The sequence below is a fragment of the Scyliorhinus torazame genome, chromosome 14 (assembly GCF_047496885.1).
Source record: "Scyliorhinus torazame isolate Kashiwa2021f chromosome 14, sScyTor2.1, whole genome shotgun sequence".
NCBI classification, from domain to species: Eukaryota; Metazoa; Chordata; class Chondrichthyes; order Carcharhiniformes; family Scyliorhinidae; genus Scyliorhinus; species Scyliorhinus torazame.
In genome coordinates, this window is record NC_092720.1 from 207,614,896 (window position 1) to 207,640,685 (window position 25,790).

Sequence of the window (25,790 nt, forward strand, 5' to 3'; positions counted from 1 at the left end):
TCTAAGGTGAGTGTTAACTGTTCAAGTCTCACTGGGACTGAGGGGAGTGTAACCTGTCCCAGTCTCACTGACACTGAATTGAGTGTCAACTGTCCCAGTCTCACTGGGACTGAGGTGAATGTAACCTGTCCCAGACTCACTTTGGATTGAGGTGAATGTTACCTGTCCCAGTCTCACTGACACCGAAGTGAATGTTACCTGTCCCAGCCTCACTGACACGGAGGTGAATGTAATCTGTCCCAGACTCACTTTGGATTGAGGTGAATGTTACCTGTCCCAGTCTCACTGACACGGAGGTGAATGTAATCTGTCCCAGTCTCACTGGGACCGAGGTGAATGTAATCTGTCCCAGTCTCACTTTGGATTGAGGTGAATGTTACCTGTCCCAGTCTCACTGTGAACTCAGGTGAACATAAGAACTAGTTGCAGGAGTAGGTCACCTGGCCCTTTGAGCCTGCTCCGCCATTCAATGAGATCATGACTAATCTTTTGTGAACCCAGCTCCACTTTCCCGCCCGAACACCATAACCCTTTATTCTTCAAAAAACTATCTATCTTTATCTTGAATAATTTAGAGTACCCAATTCATTTTTTTTCCAATTAAGGGGCAATTTAGCGTGGCCAATCCACCTACCCTGCACATCTTTGGGTTGTGGGGGTGAAACCCACGCAAACACATGGAGAATGTGCAAACTCCACACGGAAAGTGACTCAGAGCCGGGATCAAGCCTGGGACATCGGTGCCCTGAGGCAGCTGTGCTAACTACTGCGCCACCGTGCTGCCCTTGAGGGGAGTGTAACCTGTCCCAGTCTCACTGGGACTGAGGTGAGTGTCACCTGTCCCAGTCTCACTGTGGACTGAGGCGAATGTTACCTGTCCCAGTCTCAATGTGGACTGAGGCGAATGTTACCTGTCCCAGTCTCAATGTGGACTGAGGTGAATGTTACCTGTCCCAGTCTCACTGTGGACTGAGATGAATATTACCTGTCCCAGTCTCACTGTGGACTGAGGTGGGTGTTACCTGTCCCAGTCTCACTGTGGACTGAGGTGAATGTTACCTGTCCCAGTCTCACGGTAGACTGAGGTGGGTGTTACCTGTCCCAGTCTCAATGTGGACTGAGGTGAATGTTACCTGTCCCAGTCTCATGCAGATTGAGGTGAATGTTACCTGTCCCAGTCTCACTGTGGATTGAGGTGAATGTTACCTGTCCCAGTCTCACTGTGGACTGAGGTGAATGTTACCTGTCCCAGTCTCACTGTGGACTGAGGTGAATGTTACCTGTCCCAGTCTCACTGTGGACGGAGGTGGGTGTCACCTGTCCCAGTCTCACTGTGGACTGAGGTGGGTGTTGCCTGTCCCAGTCTCATGCAGATTGAGGTGAATGTTACCTGTCCCAGTCTCACTGTGGACAGAGGTGAGTATTACCTGTCCTGGTGACACTGTGGACTGAGATGAGTATTACCTGTCCTGGTGACACTGTGGACTGAGATGAGTATTACCTGTCCTGGTGACACTGTGGACTGAGATGAGTATTACCTGTCCCAGTCTCACTGTGGACAGAGGTGAGTATTACCTGTCCTGGTGACACCGTGGACTGAGATAAGTATTACCTGTCTTTGTCCCAATGCAGATTGAGCTGAGTGCTACCTGTCTTGGTGTTACTCTGGATTAAGGTGAGTGTAGGCCCACAGACGTCTCTGCCTGTAACCGCGCTCTCCAGATCCCGCTACATGGTCTGTATGTGAGTTCCCTATGAAGTTTCACTTCTGCATAGACCATGGACTGAAGGTTTGGCTGTGTGTCTTTACCATACACTAAAGTCATCACCAAAGGTACATCCTTAATCCTGGTGAACTGTTCATGGTCAGGTTTACACATACAAGGAATAAAAGAATTGAAAATTCTGTTTGAAAGGCTACTTACGTTAATCTGGGAGGATGATAGGAAAGGTACACCACAGACAGCACTGCCATAAACAAAAGCACGACAAAGACCATTTGTTTGTTGATATCTAACGTGACCTGGAAGGAAGAAAATCTTTAAATCAATTACAGTTCAACTGAGGCTGATCGACCAATAATCAACGGACAGTCTTCTTATAGCAGTGCCTTTACCTGGGATGGAGAGTGGAGAGTTAGTAGCTGGCCAAGACTGGTTCGAGGAGAGGCTGAGAGTATGAAAACAGGCCTCAAAAGTGCAGTGTGCATGGAGTGCCTGCTGCAATGTGAGAATGCAGCAAATGTTGGATGCTCGAGGAACTGCGGCTCAGAGTTAATGAGCTGGAGCCTGAGCTTCAGACATTGCGACACATCAGGGAGGGGGAGAGTTACCTGGACGCTGGGTTTCAGGAGGAAGTCACACCCCTTGGATTCGGTCAGTGGTACGGGACAGGAGGATGTGACTACAAGTGAGGCAGGTAGAGGGATCCAAGAGGTAGCATTGGAGGAACCTCAGCCCCTGCCCTTGTCCAACAGGTTTGAGATTCTTGCTCCCTGTGTGGATGAGAGCGGGGACTGTAGGGAGGATGGGAAAACTGACCACAACAACATGGTACAGGGCGCCATTCAAGTCAGGGGAGAAAAGAGAAATGTTGTTGTAGTCGGGGTAGTAGAGTCAGGGGAATAGACACTGTAGTCGGGATTGAGAGTCCCAACGGCTGTGTTGCCTGTCCAGTGCCAGGGTTCAGAACATCTGCTCTGTGCTGGAGAGGAACTTGCAGTGAGAATCATAGAATCCCTACCATGCAGACGGAGGCACCCACCCTTCGAGTGAGCACCTAGCCCATTTACCAGTGTCCATCCCTACCTATCGCTGTAATCCCAGAACCTAACCTGCACGCCCCTGGACATTAAGGGGTAATTTAGCATGGCCAATCCACCTAACCTGCACATCTTTGGACTGAGAGAGGAAACAGGAGCACCCGGAGGAAACCCACGGACACGGGTAGAAGGTACAAACTCCACACTGACTGTCACCCAAGGCCAGAATTGAACCCGGGTCCTGGCACTGTGCCCCGTGAGATGGGGAGATTCCATCATCAAGGATCACGTTGGTACCAATGACATTGGTAGAACGAGGAAAGAGGTTCTGCTTAGAGCGTTTGAGGAGCGAGGCACAAAATCAAACAACAGAAACTCCAGGGTTATAATCTCTAGATTATTACCTAAGCCACATGCAAATTGGCATAGGACAGGGCTTTTCAAAGTGCGGGTCATGACCCACGGCTGGGTTGCGGAGTGATCGGTTGAGCCATGGTGGTTCTGATAGAGGAGAAGCGTCCAATGGCCGCTACCAACTTTTAAATTGAGAATGGTAGCCACTGCCACCTTTTGAATGAAAATAAATGAGGCTGCGTACAGTCTTCCACTTAGAGGTGGCAGTGGTGAGCACTACACTTGACGTCAAGCTTTTGCCGCAAAATCACAGAATTGAGCTGCTTTTCCCATGCCTTGGGTAGTGTTATGGGCCAGGGTTTCGAGAACCCCAAAGTGTTTCATGAAATTCACCTGCCCCACAACTTTTAATAGATTGTGGTATGGGGAGCACACGGCCCACTCTACAGGTGTGGTACAGCAGAAATGGAAACGTATTTTTAAAAGCAAAACAATGTTTATTCTATGAACTCCAGTTAACCTTTTTAAAACACAGTGAACATCTTAGCAACCATCAATTCAAATACAACCCCCAAAGAATACACCACTAAGTAATCCTTAATAATTTCCCAAACAACATCCAGAAGACAAAAGAAACACCTTTGAACAGAAGCACATTAGGTTTACATTCACTACTGAGAACATGTATAATTCTGAATTCACCAAATGATCAAGAGGTAGTCTTTTCATGGCAGAGAGATCAACAGTACACCTGCTCTGTCTGGCTTCAGCTCCAACACTTAAAACGAAACTAAAACACACCCTGCAGCAAGCAGCCTAATACAGGCAAATGGAATTTTTGCCTTTATTTCAAAGGGAAGAGTGTATTAAAAATAGGGAAGCCTTGCCAAAGTTTTACTTGGCACACCTGGAATATGGTGAATAGTTTTGATCCCGTATCTAAGGAAAGATATACTGGCATTGGAGGCAGCCCAGAGAAGGTTCACGAGCTAGACCTCAGGTAGGGATTTTCTTGTGAGGAAAGGTGGAGTAGGTTGGGCCTGTACTCACTGGAGTTTAGAAGAATGAGGGTGACCTTATTGAGGCATGTTGGATTCTCAGGGGGCTTGACAGTGTAGATGCCGAGAGGATGTTTCCTTTTGTAATCTCAGCGTAAGCCGTCGTCCATTTAAGACAGAATGAGGATAAATCTTTCTCTCAGAGGGCAGTGAATGTGTGGAATACTTTACCACAGAAATTCGTAGAGGATGGGTGGCTAAGTATGATGTTAAAGGCTGAGACAGACAGATTTTTTTTAAAATCAGTAAGGGAATCAAGGGTTATTTGGAAAAGGTGCGAAAGTGGAGTTGAGGGCTACATCAGATCAGCTAGGATCTCATTGAATGGCAGAGCAGACTCAATGGGCCCAGTGGCCGACTCCTGCTCCCACGTCTTATGGCCTTTTGCTGATCAGCCTCCTCGACAAAATTCAGGGTGAAATGGTTTGTGATATCAGGGTCTCAGTTTTAAATCGCATCTGAGGGACAGTGCGTCTGAAAAGAGCAGCACTCTCGCAGGGCTGCTTTGCAAGTGTGAGCCAGGATTATGGATCCAAGTCTCTGAAGTGGGATTTGAACCCTCAAACTGCTGGCTCAGGAGTGCAAATGCTGAGGATGAATTATCATGAACAGATAGGAAATATCAAGGCTAGAATGCACCCATTTGAGCACGTGAATGGGTCAACAAAGTCATTCCGCACCAGTTCTTACAATGGAACGAACAATACATGCAATGTGAGTATGAGAGTTCTAAATAGTTTGATTGAACTAAAGACTTGCTTTTATATATTGCAGCTTTCATGAACTCAAGCATTCCCAAATCACCTACAAATAAATACTATGCAAGTGTCATCATTAGTCCAATATTGCAGCCCCTTTTTATACCCAAGGAGTTTCCTCAAACAGCAATGCGGTAAAGACTGGGCGGTATTCTCCGTGGCTGAGGCCGAAATTGGGTTCTGGGCGGTGAATGGGTTCCGAATCCAAATTGCAGCAGGCGCCGATTTGACGCCAAGTCGCAATTCACCACCACGACAGCAGCGTCAATGCGGTCCAGAACGCACATACAGTACATACTGCGCCTGACCCGGTATTCTCCAGGGCCTCGGTGATTCTCTGCCGCCAATAGGCCGAGTTCCCGACGGAACGGTTCGCTTGTGCTTTTAAAATTTGTGTAACCGGCGTCATGGCTGCTGAGGGAGAGGGAGGGGATATGGAAAGTGTCCACCATAGTTTGCTGACAGTTGCCGGGGGGGCTTCTGCCAGGGCCAGGGGAGGAGTAGCTGGGGGTGGCCAGGAGGTGGGCTGTGGGGTCGGGGTGGGCGGGCACGGAACACCACCGCAGCCGGAAAGGCAGCCATGCAGCTGTGCACACTGCTGACAGCCCACTATGAACTCAGTGTTCATAGTGTTGTATAGGTATCCACCCAGGCCACCCCCCCTAGGTGCCCTCTGGCTCCAGCCGACCCATTAGCTGTATGGGCACAACCAGTGCCATCTTGTTGGCGGGGATGAGTGTGTGTGCGGCTGCAGCTTGACAGCCTGCCGAGTGTCAATCACGGATCCAGTGAATCCCGCACCATTTTGCATTGGAATCGATTGTGTTCCATGTGTTGCAGGTGCAAGCTCCTGAACAGTCTCTGGTCCAGGTTCGGCACCAGTTTTGCTGTTGTGAAAGTCCACAAAACCTGCCCCGGTGTCAACATTTAATCTCAGGAATGGAGAATCCAGCCCCAGATAATCCATGTTTTCTTTGTAAAATTAGTTGAAGCCCAATCTTGTCCAATACACCACATTGTCCACCCAGACACAAATGCCAGAGTTTTGCCTTTTAATTTCTAACAAGCAGCCTCCACTATGAATGAATGAACACCTTGGTCCCCTTGAATCGCACTTATCCTCCATATTGCCTGTTATTTTACTACTTGGAGAATAGGTATCTTTTCATTTATTCTATCTTCCACACTGTGCCAGTGTTCTGTCCATTCTCATAGAATCTCAAGATGGTTACATTGTTTCTGTGCTAAGCAATTCAGCCAGAGCCACTCGCCTGTCTTTGACCCATGACTGTGAAAGCTGTTCTTCTTGAGATAATGAGGCAATTCCCCATTGAAGGCCTCAATTGCCCCCCCCCCCCCCCCCCCCCCCTGCCATGCTCTCTGTCAGTACATTCCTGATCCTAAACACTCGCTGTGTCGAAAGGTTTTTCCTCATGTCGACATTGCTTCTTTTGGCAATTACCGTAAATCTTTCTGCCTCTGGTTCTCGATTCTTCTGCTGATGGGAAAAGTTTCTCCCTCTCCAGTTGTCCAGACTCCTGTTGATCCTGAACATTAACTATCAGACCTTCTCTCAACCGAACAAAGCCCCAACTTCTCCAGTCCTGGACACATTCCAGTGAGTCTGCACCCTCTCTAATGTCTTCATTTCCTTCCTAAAGTATGGTCCCCAGATCGGGATGTAATACTCCAGTTGAAGCTGAACCAAAGTTTTATACAAAATTAACATAACCTCCTTGCTTTTGTACTCTATCCCCCCATTGATCAAATTTACGGTGCTGAATGCTTTCACAACCTTTCTACAACCTTCAATCGTTTATTCACCTCAGCCCATATCCCTCTACTCCTGCAGAATTGTACCATTTATTTACATTGCCTCTCTGCTTTCTTTCCATCAGAATTAATCACTTCACATTTCTTTGCATTCAATTTCATCTGACATTTATCTGCCTATTCCAACAACCGATCCACATATTTCTGAAGTTCTGCACCATCCTTCTGGCTCACAGTGGTCCCATGTTTTGCACCATTCATAAATTATGAACTTGTTCCCCGTATAACAAGATGTAAGTCATTAATATATGTCAGGAACAGCAATGAAATGAAAATCGTTTATTGTCACAAGTAGGCTTCAATGAAGTTACTGTGAAAAGCCCCTAGTCGCCACATTCCGGCACCTGTTCGGGGAGGCTGATACGGGAATTGAACCGTGCTGCTGGCCTGCCTTGGTCTGCTTTCAAAGCCAGCGATTTAGCCCAGTGTGCTTAACCAGCTCCAAGGGTCCGAACACCGATTACAGGTGACTTCCACTATACACCTTCCTGCAGTCTGAAAAACATTCATGAACCATGACTTTGTTGCTTTCACAAAGTCTATTTGGTATCCATGTTGCTGCTGTCCCGTCTATTCTAAGTTCGCAAGCCTGTCGTGTGGCACGTTATCAATAAAGCTTTTTGGAAATCCATGTGCATAGCATCAACAGCATTACCCTCATCAATCCTCAATGTTACCTCATCAAAAAACCCTCAAAATCAGTAAATGGGATTTGCCTTTAGGAAATCTAGCCTGGCTTTCCTTAATCCAGCTGCATTTCCCAAATTAAAATGCGTTTTATCCAAATTGTCATCTCTAAAATGTTTCCCTACCACTGAGTGTAGGCCAACTGGCCTATAGTTGCTGGGCTTATCTTTACACCCTTTTTTTGAACAAGGATTTGCAATTCCACAATCCTCCAGAATCATCCCCAAGTCTAAGAATGAGTGGAAAATTATGGCTAGTGCCTCCACAATTTAGATTCTCACTTCCTTCAGCATTCCTTGATGCATCTCATCTGGTCCCAATGTACAGCTAGCCTATCCCAGCATTTTCCATACTGGGTTTTGCGGAACCCTGGGGCTCTGTGGGACTCATCCAGGGATTCCAGTAGGCCCGGCCATTCTAAATTTGAAAAAAAGCTGTCCTTCCAGCTTGTCCACTCAATTGTCATTTTCACTGCGTTGGCTGCTGATAAGTGCATTTGTCAGCCTATCAGCATCCTATGCTCTGAGAAGCCAGCCTCTGATTGGAGAAACTGGAAATGGCAGGCAAATCAGTATTGAAAGTCTCAAGGGTGTGAGGAAAGGAAACTGGACCGACTTGGTGGTGGGGATGCCGGGGCTGGGGAAATGATGTTTTACACCAAAGAGAAAATGCTAGAAAATCTCGGCATGTCTGGCAGCATCTGTAGGGAGAGAAAACAGCTAATGTTTCGAGTCCAGGTGACCCTTTGTCAAAGCATTGACAAAGGTTCATCTGAACTCGAAACTGTCATGATATGCAAACATGCAACCAACACTCAGAATAGGACACAACCAATGGGCAGTCAGGACACTCAGAGGTGGCATCACCACAAGGGGGTGTTGCTCTCTTTGGTTGGCTCTGAATATGGCAGTCAATATGGTCACCTTCCTTAATTCTAGAGTCACCAGGTATCTTTCAATACCGCCACAAGGTTCAAAACCGAATACTGATCAAAGACTCGATACACCAGTTAGTTAGCTCAAAGTCAATACTTATTTATTTACACACACAGTTAAATCTACTCATGCACGAAACTCTACAGACTAAACTATCACTACTGCTAAAGCCTATACTTAGCTTCGGACGCCCACTCAGTCAGAGGAACAATGGCCGTTATTCGGTTGAGGCTGCTAGGGTCAAACTGGTATAGGGGAACAGCTAAGGGGGTCTGTCTGGTAGTGTGTGTTGGCCTTGGACTTACTTGCTTCTGGTGCAGCTGGTGGACAGGTCTCTCCTCGGAGAGAGCCGGGTCCAAGAGAATGATTATCTCTTGGGGGATCCTTCTTATACCCAAAGGTGCTTCGCGCTCTTTTGGGTGGGCCTTGAACTTGGCCCCAATCAATTGGACCGTTTCTTGATCATTCATATTGATTTCATCCAATAAAGGGGTGGGTGCCCGGATGGCTGGGCGTGTCCTAGGTGGCCATTGGCTTGCTTTGTTTCGGTCTCCTCTGGCGCCGGACTGTCTGCCTTAGTATCGGTTACTCAAATGTTACTCTTTTGTTCCCGGAGATGGACCATTAGTATGCTAATGGGCCTACAGTTTTGGTCTTGTCTGGGAGCTACGGCTCTAATATACAGACAAACTCTGAACCGGCTTGTTTTCTCAGTATTGTCCATTTTCCCAGCAACCCTTGCAAAGTGTCCATTTTGTAATCGGGAAGTGGCTATCCCAGATGGCTACAGGGGCATGACATAAACACTATAAAAGGGATGAGGCACTCACACCCTGCCTCTTTCCACAGACAGACATCTAGAGAGTTAGACAGGGCTGATCAGCAGCATCACACCCCAGCACGTGGCTTAGAGCAAGCTGATACAGTCAGACTGAGTTACTACAGTTAGATTAGCAGAGAGTTAAACTCATTCGAGAACTGTTAATAGTTCAATAAACATGTTGAACTCATTTCAGAGTCTGGAGCATCCTTTAGTTAAGACTGCATCAATTAGCAGCTTGCGTTATCCGAAACAGCATAACACAACAGAAACGTTAACTCTTTTCTCTCCCTACAGATGCTGCCAGAGCTGCTGAGATTTTCCAGCATTTTCTTTTTGGTTTCAGATTCCAGCATCCGCAGTAATTTGCTTTTATTAAATTACATCTTGTTCCTCATCGACTTGTCCCTGGTTGTCTGGCGAAAAAGACAGGGAAGGGAATGTGGTTCATTCACATTCGCCTAAGGTTTTGAGGTTCTCTTGCAGATAGGGTTGGCCCCACTTATTGACTTTGGAATTTGTCAGGTACAAATATTCAGCCCCTTTGAAACCGCAGTTTCAAGTCACTGGAAAGGTGACTTCATCTTCTTAAAATTCAATCAGTTGTTTCCAGGCATTTAACACATAGGCCAGACGTTTATGCTCCCAAACCGGTGGGTATTTAGGCAGGGGAAGGAGTGTGAAATTGAAGGGACAGGATTTCCTCCGGGTTCCTGCCTGCTGTGATTTTACATTGGGGTGGTGGACAAGGCCTCAGATGGGAAGCCCATCCTTGCCTCAAATGAGGCCCTTAAGTGGCCAAATATAAGCTGCTTAAGGGTCATTTCCTGCCCAACCTCAATTTTTCGGCTGATGGGAGGATTGAACTTATATGGGTGAAAAATGAACAGAATTACATCTCGAGTGGCAACAGTGGATATTACCTCCATCAGAAGCCCCCTTCAAAAGTAGCGCAGCTTCCTTCCCCTTAAAGTCCAGTGGCCTCCAGACCTCTCCCTCGACAACCCATTTGGCCCCTTTGTGCTCCTCCAGGCCTTCCCTACCCTCCCACCCTGGGACCCCTTAAAATGACATGGGTATTCAGTGCCCATGTGCAGTCTCAGGCATCCTCTAGCATTTCTTCCTCAGTCCAGTGAATCGCTGCCGTTACAGGGACTGGAGAGCTGCTGGCCAATCAAATTAAATGGCAGCTCTCCATGATTTTGCAACAATGGACTACATTGAACAATGCAATTTTTGTAAACAATAGTAATCTTTATTCGTGTCACAAGTCGGCTTATGGTAACACTGCAATTAAGTTACTGTGATAATCCCCTAGTCGCCACACTCCAGCGCCTGTTCAGCTACACTGAGGGAAAATTCAGAATGTCCAATACACCTAACAAGCACTTCTTTCGGGACTTATGGGAGGAAACCGGACAACCGGAGGAAACCCACGCAGACACAGGGTTTGTGCTCCTTCGCTCTAGACTGCCCTTGACCCACCTGGGACATCCTCTCTCTCCAGCCCTGCAATATTTTCCTTAACGTAGAGAGATTACAATCTCATGAACTGGCGCACTGTCAGTGAGGGAGGAGAGTCACCTTATTGCGGCAGAGACCGAATAAGTGTATTTGGGAATTTGCTTCAAAGTGGGAATTTGGTGCACAGGGGAAAAAAGGTGCTTTAGTTAAGGGTTACTGCAAAAAATCAGGAGTTCAGTAAAGGGTGTGGAGGGAGTGCTTTTATTGTCTTCTACCCTTTTGCAGCCTCCAGTATTTGATTTCCAGAAGTAGCAGGAAAACCAGGATTACTAGGCCATCATTTTATCAGCATTATAAAGTACTGTACTGTTTTATCAGTATTGTAGTTTACTAGCAGTGTCAAAATCTACTGGGAGGTGCAGGATTTATTATAAATTATTCAATTCACAATTATTAATTAATTAGCACATATTGGAGATTGCAGAGCAGGTGATGTGCTGGGATTACAGAATGTGTTGAGATTCTGGATAGCTGTGTTACCCAGCGCAAACACATCCGCAGTAAGTGTTTGCGGCTGAAGAACTTTGGCTCGGAGTTATTGAGCTGGGGGCCAAGCTGCAGCCACTGTGGCACATCAGGGAGGGGAGATGTTATCTGTACACTTTATTCAAGGAGGTGGGCGCACCCCTAAGGATAGGGTCTTCTGATTTGGTCAGTGGTCAGGGGCAGGAGGGTGTGACTACAGGGGAGGCATATAAAGGGGGCGTTCAGAGGCCAGAAATGCAGACCGCCTGCCTCTACAATGGTCCAACAGGTTTGAGGTTTTTTCAGCTTGAATGGGTGAAATTGAGGCTGCAGGGGGGGGGGGGGGGGGGAGATGAACTAACTAGCCATGAACCTGTGGTGTCGGAAGCCATTCAGTAAGTAATGTAAAGTCACAATAGCCCCAGGTGACCATAGGCTCCTTTCCCCTTTGAGAGGGGAGAACTGACTGATGGTGAGAGGCAAGGTTGAGAAGGGGAGCCCTTCATGAACGGGGGAGTAACAAGGAATGTAGTGATAGCAGTGAATGGTATAGTCAGATGGATTGACACCATTCTCTGTAGTAAAGAACGTGAGTCCAGATAGCTCTGTTGCCTGGCCGGCTCCAGGTTCAGGGCTGGAGAGGAGGTTAGAATGGGAGGGGGAAGATCTAGTTCTCATGCTCCATGTAGGTACCAACAAGATACACAGGACACAGAAGGAGAATGGGAATAGCCCGTATGAGAAGCTTGGCACTAAATTAAGAAGCAAAACCACAAAGGTCTTAATCTCCAGACCATTACCTGAGCCATGTGCAAATTGACATAAGGCAAATCAGATTAGGGAGATGAATGTGTGGCTCAATGACTGGTGTGGAAGAAGTGAGCTCTGGTTTCTGGGGCAATGGCTCCAGTTCTGGAGAAAGTGGCATTTGTAGCAGTGGGATGGTTGCACCTGAACCATGCTGGGTCTGGTCTTCTTGCGAACCTCACAATGAGGGAAGTAGAAAGAGTTTGAAACAAAGTAGTGGGGGGCAAGGGATCAAATTTGGAAAGGTGATGTAAATCACTGAGTCAAGGCAAGGCAGAATAAAAAGTTTATTGGGCTGGATTCTCCATTTTTGGGACTGAGTCCCCGCACCGTCGTGAAAACTGTGGTCTTTTACACCATGAAAACTGGTATCGAAAGTCCACAGATTCACCGTTTTGCTGGGGGCTAGCAGGCAGCTGTCGTAGAGCTCGCAGCTCTTGCTGCCGATACGGCCCCCAGCACTTCCGGGTCAGAGGCCGCGCATACGCACGGCGGCGGCTGCTTGCTCCATGGCGGACTCAACTCGCGGACCTGGACAGGCAAAATAGTGCCCCTCATCGGCCGCTCGTACATCCCGGAACCCCCGCATACATTGCCGCCAGCCCCGAATGAAGCCCCCCCCCCCCGCCCGCCGATCAGCCCTCCCCCCGATTGTGGTGGCCCTGGACTGAGTCCGCAGCTGCACACAAGGATCCTGGAAGGTGAGACCACACGGGTCCCACGCCGTCGGGAATTTGGCCGGTCGGCAACGGAGCGTCACGGGGCAGGCCTCAGGCAATGGCCTGAGGCGGTGGATACTCGACAATTATCGGGGGGGCGTAGAATTTGAAAATTGGCTTTGCTTCCGATTTCGGCGCCAAAACAGACTCTCTGCCCCATCGCCGAATGCCATTTTGGCCAGTGGAGAGTCCGGTCCGTTATTACTGGAAATGAAAAACAGTCCACGACAGGAAGGGATAGAGAATAAAATTCAGACAGTAAATCAACAGATGAGACTAGTGGTTACTGTCACAATTTGTGGATATTGTAAAGCACATAAAGGGTTAATGTAATGTTACCACTGTAGTCACTAGATGGTGCTATAGAGCAACCATATAAATATCACATGCCTCTATGACTTCTGGGAGATACATGGAGAGAGGAAGGCAAGAGTAGTTGTGAGATAGTTGAACAAATTATATAGTTAATAGTGCAGGTGTGTAGTGTAATTTTACTTAACTAATTCCTTAGTAATGTTTCAATCTAATTCAGTGTAGTTTAATAAATTAGCTTTGTTTATGAAACACAGGTTGCTATTCTTTGTTAGCACTACAACCTTCACCATCCTGAAATAACTAAAACAAAGAACACAACTTGGTACCATGAGTGATTGCTGAAGGTTTTTAGTCAGGTTTAGTTACATTAGTTAGATTAGCAAGGAGATTGTCGAAAAAATAAACTGTCGAGGAAAAAAAAGATCTTTGTTTAAAAAAAACCCATCAAATTCTACAAGCCAGTCACATCTAGAAGCACAGAATGAAACAAGAGATGGAAGGTCTGCAGATACCCAAACTCTTCAAAACCTCTGGTAAGCGAGATGAAAATTGGAGACGTTTTAAGCAACACTTTCAGTTATATCTCTCGGCTTCAACTCCAGAGTCAGCCAGTGACCAGCGGAACATTTCGCTGTTTCTCACTGCGGCTGGAGAACAAGCCATAGAACTGTTTCATGTGTTTCCCTTTGAAAACAGTGATGACAAGAAAAACTATAATGCAGTAATGGAAAGGTTTGATCTGCATTGTAAGGCTCAAATTAATGAAACATGAAAGATATGTTTGAAAAACATACAAAAATAAGTCAAAGTGCTAGATTCTTTCGTCACGAGTCTCCGTTTAAATGTGCAGACTTACAACTTTTCTACGCTGACAGATTCCCTCCTCCAAATCGTGCTTCGTATCAAAAATTTAAAACTTTGTGAGCGTTTGCAATTTACCTAGTAATTCTGGTTTTGCTGCTCCTTCTGGAAATCAAATACTGGAGGCTGAAAAAGAGTAGAAGATAAAAAAAAGCACTTCCTCCACACGCTTTGTTTCTAACATTACATTAACTCTTTATGTGCTTCACAATATCCACATATGGACTATTCCCATTCTCCTTCTGTGTCCTTTACTGCAGAGAATGGTGTCAATCCCTCGGACTATACCATCCACTACTATCACTACATTCCTTGTTACTCCCCCATTCATGAAGGGCGCTCTCTTCTCAACCTTGCCTCTCGCCACCAGTCAGCTCTCTCCTCTCAAAGGGGAAAGCAGCCTATGGTCATCTGGGGCTATGCGATTTTACTTTACTTACCGAATGGCTTCCTACAGCAGTGCCTTGGCCAATTAGTTCATCATTCTAATTTATCGTTAGAAGATGCAATAAGTTTATGTTGGGTGAATGAGCTTGCCGCGAGTCAGTATGCAGAAATACAGTCCAGGCACACAAAAAAACAGCGTTGCTTACGCCATTAGTGCCCTGGCGCAACTAAAAAATCAGCGCGATCTGGAAATCCATTTCGCACATGCGCAGTTAAAGAATCAACCGTTCCGTAAGTCGACTATTTTGCGCATGCGAATGGCGTCATGAGCATCATGACGTGCACAGGTTGTCACCACGCCCACCAGAGAAAATAAAGCCCAGCAATCGGGAAAGTATGCGGGAACTGTGGCAAACTTAACCATTACGCTTCACAGTGCCGTTCAAGCACAAAAATGCATCAGATTAAAACAAAAAGCTCTTTTAACAATGTCATGAAAATTAGAAATTTTACATTCATCCCCCACCATCTGGCCTGCGAAATCCTACCAACTGTCCTGGCTTGAGACAATTCACACCTCTTTAACCTGGGGTTACCCCATCTCTGGATCTGTAAAGATTTAATCACCTGCTAATGCTCGCATTCCAAGCATTGTTTGGAATCTTTGAATTTGTCTATATATGTGTTTCTGGAACAGACCTCTTCATTCACCTGAGGAAGGAGCAGCGCTCCGAAAGCTAGTGACATCGAAACAAACCTGTTGGACTTTAACCTGGTGTTGTAAGACTTCGTACTATGAAAATTAGAAGTGTGCAAAACAGATCAAATGAAGAAGAAATTTCTCATTACGATGTTGAAACACAACAATATGATTTAGAAGGAACAATCTTTGTTGATGTAGTCAACAAGATTGATAATGCTGAAACACAACATTTAAAGCAGTTCATAGAAGGGACGTTTGGAATGTACCATTAAGAGTAAATGGGTCATAAATATTTTTCAACTTGGATACTGGAGCTCAGGTTAATTTGATCACGGAATCAGACCTCGAATTAAAGCTACTAAATGCCAATTAAGGGACTACAATGGCATCATCATTAGCACAAGAGGATTGTGTTTTCTAACAGTTAGCAGCAATGATACCTGCCAGTGCAATTTGAAATAGTTGATGCCAATAAATAGCCTCTATTAGGTGTTGATGCTTGTTTAATGCTGAATCTTGTGGAAAGGATTCACAGTGCCAATCGATGTGTTGGTTCACTGCCGATAACCAATAACCAGGTGGAATTGTACGCCGGTGCGACATCGGATACAAGTGAAGAATCAGATGATGAGCCAGAAGAAGAAGACTATGAAGATCTATCTACTTTATTGCAACTAGTGACGACATGATCACAAGTAGCCTACAAGCTGTGCAGGGCGACAGCGGGACTGATGGCTGGACTGTGTAGAGGCTGGCAATGAAGTGCAAAAGTGAACAAATCAGTTGAGAGCACATCACTTGTGAACAGCCAACATGAAAATGAAGACATCTTGGAGACATTGACTACAGATGAGAAGAACAAAGAGCTCAAAGATACATCAGATAATACAAAAGGAACTGATATTTAAAAATTCAAAGGTCAATCAGATAAGCCAAATTGAACTGATCTACAGAATATAAAGAGGAACTACAGAACAACAGAACTTGCACAAAGTTACGACTTTGAAACCAAAGAACAACTAACCAACGCATTGCAATTCAATAGCCACAAAGTGTTGGACTTGCAGTTATACTTGACGAACCATGCAGAATGGAAAGCAATCCAGATACCAATCGAGCAAGGGACTGCAGGACATTGTTTGGAGAAATGCTACCATTTGTGGCAGCACAGTCAGATGTGTGTAGGTCATACTAAGTTCAGGAATGGTGGTGCTCATGCCAGAAAGAAAAAGAGCAGAAAAAAAGCAGCATTCTGACAAATTAGCAGCGTTGGTACTTGCTCAAAGACCAGAATCAAACCGTTTTTGAGGGCAAAGGAGTTACGACATCAACATCACAAGCACAAGAAAAAGAACACTATCTTTTCAGATATCTGATACTCACCTTCCTGATACATTGATACCCCTGTCAGCAAATTCTGACTCCCTGACCTCTGGATTGAGAAGATCAACGAGATCAAGAATGAAACCTGATCGTCTCAATTAATGAACTGTAAAACACTGATTTAACCCAGGTGTAACTTTTAAAGATGTTCATTATTGTACAATTCCCATACACTACCTGTATATATGTTTGAATGTAATTTCAAAAATTTCAAAGGGGGATGTCACAATATGTAGATATTGTAAAGCACATAAGAGTTAATGTAATGTTGCTACTCTAGTCACGAGATGTTGCTATCGAGCAACCATATAAATATCACGTGCGTTACTAATTCCTTAGTTCAACTCTAATTCAGTGTTTTGTAATAAATTAGCTTTCTTTATTAAACACAGCTTGCTGTTCTTTGCTAGCACTACAATCTTCATCATCCTGAAATAAATAAAACAAAGAACACAACAGTTATAAAAAGGATAAAAGAATGAAACAAAACGCTCTTTATCTGAAGCATTTGAAACAATACCAATGAACTGAGAGCATGTGTAGAAATTAATAAATATGATTTGATAGACATGACAGTGACATGGCTGCAGGGGTCATGGATTGGGACCTGAATATTGAAGGGTACAGAATATTTGAGAAGAAGAGGAAGTGAGGAAAAGGTGGAGGGGTGGCACTGTTAGTTAATGATGGTATTAGCATAATGGAGAGGAATGACCTAAGTTCAGGAAACCACCATGTAGAAACAGTTTGGGTAGAGATGGGAAATGGCAAAGGCAAGAAGTCATTTGTGGATGTCGTGTACAGGCCTCCAATAATTACTGCATGGTAGGGTGGAGCATAATGGAAGACATAATGGGAGATTGTCAAAATGGTACGGTGATAGGGCAGCACGGTGGCGCAGTGGACAGCACTGCTGCCTCACGGCACCGAGGTCCCAAGTTCGAATCCCAGCCCTTGGTCACTGTCCGTGTGGAGTTTTCACATTCTCCCCATGTTCGCGTGGCTTTCGCTCTCACAACCTAAAGATGTGTGGGGTAGGTGGAGTGGCCATGCTAAATTAACCCTTAATTGGAAAAATGAACTGGGTACTCTAAATTTATTTTTTAAAAAGGTACGCTGATAATCGCGGGAGATTTTAATTTACATTTAGTCTGGAAAAGGTAGCCTAGATGAAGAGTTCATAGAATGGTTCTGCAATAGTTTCTTAGAACAGCATGTCCTGGAGTCAACCAGATGGTAGGTTTTAGTCGACCTGGTATTGTGCAACGAGGCTAAATTAATTAAAGACCTCATAATGAAGTCACTCCTAGACAGCAGCGACCATAACATGATTGAATTTGTACTTTGAGTTTGAGGGAGAGAGGAGTGGCTATGAGACTGCATTTGTAAACATAAATGAGGGAAATTCTGAGGGTATGAAAGCAGAGCAAGCTAAAATGAATTGACTAATTTAAGTTAAGGAATAGGTCAATAGAGATGCAGAGGCAAACATTAAAGCGGTTATTTTGGATTACACACAATAGATACATTCCAATGAGTAATAAAACATCCAAGGGATGGATAGCCATCGTAGCTAACTGGAAAGGTTATAAATATTGTAAAAAGAAAAGTTGGTTCTACAGGAAGTGAATCTGGTGAACAAATTATGGAAAACAAGGAAATGGCAGATGAATTGAACAGGTATTTTGCATCAGCCTTCACTGTAGATAATACAAGTCATATCACAGAAGTAGCTATAAACCAGGAAATGGAAGGGAAGGAGGAGCTCAGAAAAAGTATGACCAACGGAGAAGTGGTACTGAGTAAATTGTTGGAGCTGCGGTCAGACAATGCCTGGATCCTCGTGGACTTTATTTGAGGGTCATAAAAGAGGTGACTTGTGAGATAGTTGATGCATGGTTTTAAAGGTTATTGTGGAAAATAAAAGTGCATGGTATACAGGGTGATATATTGGCATAATTGAAGATTGGCTGGCAAACAGGTAGCAAAGAGGAGGCATAAATGGGTCTTTTTCAGCTTGGCAAAATATGGTGAGCCACGGGGATCAGTGCTGGGACCTCAACTGTTTACAATTTACACAGATCATTTGGATGAAAAAGATGGATGTGATTGTAGTCAAATTTGCTTATGACAAAAAGATAGGTAGGAAAGTAAACTGGAAAGCGAACATAAGGAAGTGACTAAAAGATAGATAAGAACAAAGAACAAAGAAATGTACAGCACAGGAACAGGCCCTACGGCCCTCCAAGCCCGTGCCGACCATGCTGCCCAACTAAATTACAATCTTCTACACTTCCTGGGTCCGTATCCCTCTATTCCCATCCTATTCATGTATTTGTCAAGATGCCCCTTAAATGTCACGATCGTCCCTGTTTCCACCACCTCCTCCGGTAGCGAGTTCCCACTACCCTTGGCGTAAAAAACTTGCCTCGTACATCTACTCTAAGCCTTGCCCCTCTCACCTTAAACCTATTCCCCCTAGTAATTGACCCCTCTACCCTGGGTAAAAACCTCTGACTATCCACTCTGTCTATGCCCCTCATAATTTTGTAGACCTCTATCAGGTCGCCCCTCAACCTCCTTCGTTCCAGTGAGAACAAACCAAGTTTATTCAACCGCTCCTCATAGCTAATGCCCTCCATACCAGGCAACATTCTGGTAAATCTCTTCTGCACCCTCTCTAAAGCCTCCAAATCCTTCTGGTAGTGTGGCGACCAGAATTGAACACTATACTCCAAGTGTGGCCTAACTATGGTTCTATACAGCTGCAACATGACTTGCCAATTCTTATACTCAATGCCCCGGCCAATGAAGGCAAGCATGCCGTATGCCTTCTTGACTACCTTCTCCACCTGTGTTGCCCCTTTCAGTGACCTGTGGACCTGTACTCCTAGATCTCTTTGACTTTCAATACTCCTGAGGGTTCTACCATTCACTGTATATTTCCTACCTGCATTAGACCTTCCAAAATGCATTACCTCACATTTGTCCGGATTAAACTCCATCTGCCATCTCTCTGCCCAAGTCTCCAAACAATCTAAATCCTGCTGTATCCTCTGACAGTCCTCATCGCTATCCGCAATTCCACCAACCTTTGTGTCATCTGCAAACTTTAAGTTAATTAAGTGCACAAACATTGGCAAATGGAGCATAACGGGGGAAATCAGCCATGACCTTATTGAGTGGCAGAGCAGGATTGAAGGGCATTATGGTCTAAAATTCCCAAACCAAGTGGAGCCTGTCTTCAAGAGCACCTCAAAGATTTTGGCAAATGTGAATGAAGCACATCCCCTGTCTCTTTTGCAGCTGGGTGGGGAAGAAGCATTATACACAATCACCTCACACAAAGGACTCTCATTGAGAGAAGAATTCATCCAGCCATCAGCAAATCAAGTTACAACTGGAATCCACAAGCCATGAACATAGCTGTTGTTTTGGTTTTTTTTTCCATGGTATGTGGACTCTGCTGGCTAGGTCATCATTTATTCACCATCGCTAGTTGCCCTTCAGAAGGTGGTGATGAGCTGCCTTCTTGAACCGCTGTATTTCCTGAGGTTTAGGTACACCCATTGAACTGTTAGGGAGGGAATTCCAGCATTTGACTCAGCGACAGTGAAGGAGCAGCAATGTATTTCCAAGTCAGGATGGTAGTGACTTGGAGGGGATCTACAGTTGGTGGCATTCCCAGGTATTGGCTGTCCTTGTCTTTCTCTGGTAATGGTGGTGGGCTCAGAAGGTGCTGCCTACGAAGCCATGGCAAGTTCCTGAAGTGCATCTTATAGATGTTTAACGGGTATCTGGTCAGCTGTCAGTGGTTAAGACACTGGACCAGAACCATAATGTGCATTAAAATCAATTCATTCTAGGAGTGATATTATAAGAAATAGGGCTTGGTTATTTTATAAATAAACTTTATTGAAACAAAAATAAAAGCAATATATCAACTTTTAAAATACAACCCTAACAATAACAGAGTATATGTAGTTTCATAACCTTAACACATAAATTCCTATTAAACATCACATCAAATGAACATACAGATGACATTCCACTTACAGCGGAAGGCAAAGATGATACTTGTGTTTACAAAGCAATTTTCTGCTGTTAATCAAGTTCCTTTAAAACCCTTTTCAAAAGCCTGTCACTGGGAATGGTGTTTCATGATCTCTCTCGATGTATTTTCAAATCCTTCTCCTGATCTGTTGAAAACAGGATTTTTTCTCTCTCGAAGTTCCACCCAGCACCTCAAAAAAAGGTTCTTGCCTGGGGTGCTGAACTTGAACCCATCAGCATTATCTTGGTTGTTTGAATTCCCACTCTTGTTTGTACAAAAGAACAGAACCATGCTATCGATATGCAATTAACTTCCCATTGATGGACAAACAGGCCATCAGACTCCATAATGGGCTTATGGCTGGTCAGGCAGGAGTGTCCTGAAGGACAATGGATCTCGAGTGACTCACCCTTGCTGAACAGTGGCACCCTGTGTATACCCACTAATAGGTTTAAGTTTGAATGGGGCAATGTAATTCAGGCCAGGTGTGGGCTTATCCCTCTGAATCCGTGCTAGCAGTTCTTTTTCCCTCAGTCTGTTTAATCCCTTCATTGAACCAGGGTTGACTCCCTGGCTTGGCGGTAATGGTAGAGTGGGGATATGCCAGACGATGAGGTAATAGGTTGTGATTGAGTACAATTCTACTGCTACTAATGGCCCACAGCGCCTCATGGATACCTAGTCTTGAGTTGCAAGATCTGTTTGAAGTCTATCTCATTTAGCATGGTGGTAGTGCCACTCCAGACCAAGTAAGGATAGCAGGTTTTCTTGTTCTGAGCTAAGTCATACGGACTCAAAACATGAACTCTTTCTCGCTCCACAGATGCTGTCAGATCTGCTGAGTTTTTCCAGCATTTTCTGCTTCTCTCCCAGTTCTTACTCTCTCTCCAGCTATCGTTCAAGGTTTAACCCTGTCTGCTGCTTGCCTGTCCAAGTGCCACAGAGATGCACCTCTCGCTCACACACACACACACACACACACACACACACACACACACAGACTCACACTCTCAGCTCTGTCTCACACACACTCTCACATATACTGACAGTTTCTTTCTCACACAAACTGTTTAAAAATAAAGGGGCTCCGAGATAAGACAGATATTTTTATAAATTTAGAGTACCCCATTCTTTTTTTTCCAATTAAGGGGCAATTTAGTGTGGCCAATCCACCTACCCTGCATATCTTTGGGTTGTGGGGGTGAGACCCATGCAGTTACAGGGGGGAACGTGCAAATTCCACATGGACAATGACCCAACCCGGAATCTAACCTGGGTCCTCAGTACCATGAAGCAGCAGTGATAACCAATGTCCCACCATGCCAGTCAAGATAAGACAGAATGAGGAGAAACTTTTTCTCTTAGAAGGTTGAGTCGCTGGAATTCTCTCACTCAAAAGCCATTGGAGGCAGAATCTTTGAATATCTTTAAGGCAGAGATAGATAAATTCTTGATAAGCAATGGGGTGAAGGGTTATTGGGAGTAGGTGGGAATGAGGTGTAGAGGTTAGGATCAGATGTTATGGTCTTATTGAATGGCGGAGCAGGCTCGAGGGGCTGAGTGGCCTATCCCTGCTCCTATTTCACATGTCTATATGCTTGGAATCATTTGTGCCCACTTCCTTTCCTTCCTTTCCTATTTGTCCTGAACACCTTGTAACCGGGAATATTTAACACCCAGTCCTGCTCTTTGATTTGAGTCGATTTTGATTTGATTTATTGTCATATGTACCGAAGTACAGTGAGAAGTATTTTTCCTGAGGCCACGGGAACATACACAGTATGTACATAGTAGATAAAAAGTATCAACAGAGAATATTGACAAATGGTATGTCAACAAAAGTGCTTGGTTACAGTGTGGAACAAGAGGCCAAACAAAGCAAACACCTGAACAAGAGCAGCAAAGGGTGTCGTGAATAGTATTCTTACAGATCAGTCTGAGGGGGAGTCGTTGAGGATTCTAGTAGCTGTGGGGAAGAATGTCTGGATGTGCTGGTCTTCAGACTTCTGTATCTTCTGCCAGATGGAAGGGTCTGGAAGAGGGCAAAGCCTGGGTGGGAGGAGTCTCTGATAATGCTGTCTGACTTCCTCAGGCAGCGGGAGGTGTAGACAGAATCAATGTGGGGGTGGCAAGCTTGTGTGATTCGCTGGGCTGAGTTCACCACACTCTGAAGCTTCTTGTGATCTTGGACCGAGCAGTTGCCATCCCAAACCAGATAGGATGCTCTCTATCGCACATATGTAGAAGTTTGTGAGAGTCGATGCAGACATGCCAAATTTCTTTAGCTTCCAGAGGAAATAGAGACGTTGTTGGGCTTTCTTGACTGTTGTACATCTCTGGTAATGCCACATCATCCTATTCCACGAGGCTACCTTCACCTACAACTCTTATTTAGCACACTTTGCATATTCACATACATGCACTTTAACCCAAACTTAGGCATTATTACACTCCCTCTTACTCTAGTACTGTCTGTCTCTCCCAATGTCCTTTACACTTGGTATCCATCTCGACTATTATCTTTTGGTTCTCACACCGCTGCCAGGTTAATTTAAACACTCCCCAGCAGCACGAGCAAATCAGAGGAAATTGGTCCAAGCTTTGTTTAGGTTTTACCGTCTAACAATTAAAGGTCCCAGTCCCCAGAACTGATCCCAAGGTCCCAACAAGCTAAACCCCTCTCTCGTGAACCATCTGTCCAGCCATGTATTCATCTGCTCTATCCTCCTATTTCTGTGCTCATATGACTGGGATACCAAGTGGAAACTCTCTATGTTCCTTTGAAGACGTAGTCGTCCACCTGAGAGTGAGTTCCAGGTCTTTACCACTCACTGCATGAAAGATTTCTTCCTCATACCCTGCCCAAAGCTTTATATCTGTTATGTGTCAGATGTCACAAAGAACAATGCGGGTGACAGTGTCCACTCTGTACCATACCCTTGCATTGTAACCTGTGCAATGGTGTGACAGATTTGCTAGTTTACATGTACCATCTGACCTATTTCTGAAGGCTGATTTTTGTGTTATTCTTTCATGGGATGTGGGTCTGTTCTTGAACCCCTGCAGCAGCAGCTTGGTGCCACTTACTGAACCATTTCAGAGGGCAGTCAAGAGTCGCATATTACCAGCAAAGGACGGCAGATGGGTTTCCCCAACAATAGTTTTGTGATCACCCTGACCAGCATTAACTGTATTTCAGATTTTTCATTGATTCAGTTTACATTTTACCAGAATGCACATACACACTTAAACCTCTGCGTTACGAATCCAGCACCATCGTGTCTCCACAGTTCTTCGTCCTCCTCCCCAGGTTCAATATTCTACACATGTAGAATCGCTCGATTAGATTCCAGTTCTCAACTCACTCCCTCCAATCCAGTAAACCATTAAAAAAATTGCATTCGAATCCCATCCGATAGTTTATATTTGAGCGCTTGTTATTCTGCATATACATTCTTCTGAACTTCCAGATCATATTGCGACCTGTAAGCCATTCCCAGGTTTCTATTGCTCTGCACATGATTCACCTGCCAACCCCACTCGAATATACACGTATTTGAAGGAGTCAACTTCCTGGTCGCCATTGTGCAATGTCTTGGAGCACCTGGGTCCCAAGCTTCTAACTGCAGGTTCGCTGCCTGTGCTCATGGGGAATGCTGGAATGAATGCTTTGATCAAGTTACGGTTTTGCAAATGCACCTCAACAGCAGTGTTCCCAAGCGTTGCAGGAGAACCCAGGTGAAGTCAGCCAACTCCCCTCCCCTCTACTATCGCATCTCACCAGGAAACGCTAGCATCAGTCCCAGTGATATAAACCTGGCATCATTTGCCTCGCCTGGGGCAGGGTGGGTGGGTGATTGGGGAAACATGAGCTGCCATTTGGTGGGGTCGATGATTCACAGCGCCAGGGTCCCACGTTCGATTCCCTGCTGGGTCACTGTCTGTGCGGAGTCTGCACGTTCTCCCCATGTCTGCGTAGATTTCGTCCAGGTGCTCCGGTTTCCTCCCACAGTCCAAAGATGTGCAGGTTAGGAGGATTGGCCATGATAAATTGCCCTTAGTGACCAGAAAAGGTTAGGAGGGGTTATTGGGTGGAAGTGAAGGCTTAAGTGGGTCGGTGCAGACTCGATGGGCCGAATGGCCTCCTTCTGCACTGTATGTTCTATCTGTGTAATCCCAGCTAATTTAAGACACACAATTAAGAGGTGCAACAAACTCAAATACTCGGCCAAAGCATTCAAGCGGTTAAGTCTTTCAAGTCGGAAACATTTTTTTTCCCAGTGCAAAATATATTCCAGCCCATGACAAAAACGGTTACCTGCATGTTGGGTGTTGCGAACCACTTGTGCCCCGGAAAACCTCCAAACTCTTTTTTCGTTCTCGCATTTGCAGTGTCGATTTCCGAACCTTGTCGATTTCCCCGCCGAGGAGGTTAATTTCTCTTCCAGTCACACAGTGACAGGTAAACAGGTGCAGGACCGCTTCTCCGCACACAGAGGGGCGGTTTCAGCTCGATCTTCAGCACCTCTCGGTATTAACAGTCATTTTGTCGCCAAAAGTCCTTCAAGATGCTCTTTTTGTTGTTGTCGTTCTGAATGTCGGGGAAAAGGACTTTGGGAATCAAAAGGCGTTTGTGCTGTTGGGGAGATTGGGTGCCAGATTTGTTTCGACTTCTGAGCCAGCTCCTCGCCCACTCTCAATGATTCCGCTTTCTTGTCGCTCAAGGTGATCTTGCCAGCCTCAAGCGCCTTTTGCCCGTCGCAATCATCGTGAGAGAAGCTGGAGAGAAGCTACCTGTATTCCTCCAATTGTCGTTCGTGCAATCTCTACTCCTCTTTCATGATAAATCACTGAGCTCGCGTCCTGAATAATTCCCCCGCTCCCCTTCCCTGCCCCCTCCTGACAATAGAGGGGCTGAGGTAAATTTAGCCCTCAATCTCGCTTCCCTCAGGTGCAACTTGTGACTACACCGGTCATACCTTGGGTAACCTCAGCTGCACAGTTGGTGGCAAATGTGGTTAATGAGTCACTGGGGAGACTCTGAGTGAAGCTTTCTCTAATTGCAGACGCCCATCCTGTGAATGAGATTTCAGAGCTACATGTTCAGATTACCAACATGCCAATTTTGGGGCAGGGTTGGTGTAATAATCCACAGGAGGCAGGGGTTCCGTCACTACACCAGTATTTATTTGCAATAACTATACACAAGAGCAGCTCCAAACAGTGCTGCTAGCATTCCAGTCAATTTAAGACGGCCTCACAAAGCCTACACAGGTGCTTATATGGGCCCCCTCAATGAGTTATCATTGAGGGAGCTCATACTCCAATTGGCCAACCAATAATGCCAATTGGAGGTCATTACAGTT

At 45.3% G+C, this 25,790-nt stretch overlaps 1 protein-coding gene across 3 annotated transcripts in view; it reads right to left on the reverse strand.

Moving 5' to 3' along the window:
• LOC140390398 (N-acetyllactosaminide alpha-1,3-galactosyltransferase-like) overlaps positions 1–25,322 on the reverse strand; it is a 52,066-nt gene extending 26,744 nt beyond the window's left edge. Inside the window, exons 1-3 of one of the 3 annotated variants that reach the window (XM_072475538.1) lie at positions 14,338–14,492; positions 13,976–14,023; positions 1,926–2,023 (exon numbers count right to left, since the gene is read on the reverse strand). In XM_072475538.1, the coding sequence (XP_072331639.1) occupies positions 1,926–1,999 (74 nt within the window). In that variant the 5' untranslated portion in view covers positions 2,000–2,023; positions 13,976–14,023; positions 14,338–14,492. Of the gene's footprint in view, positions 1–1,925; positions 2,024–13,975; positions 14,024–14,337; positions 14,493–24,742 lie in introns of those variants that run through there. The other 2 variants (XM_072475537.1, XM_072475539.1) reach the window with 2 other exon arrangements.
• Positions 25,323–25,790: the final 468 nt, after the last annotated feature.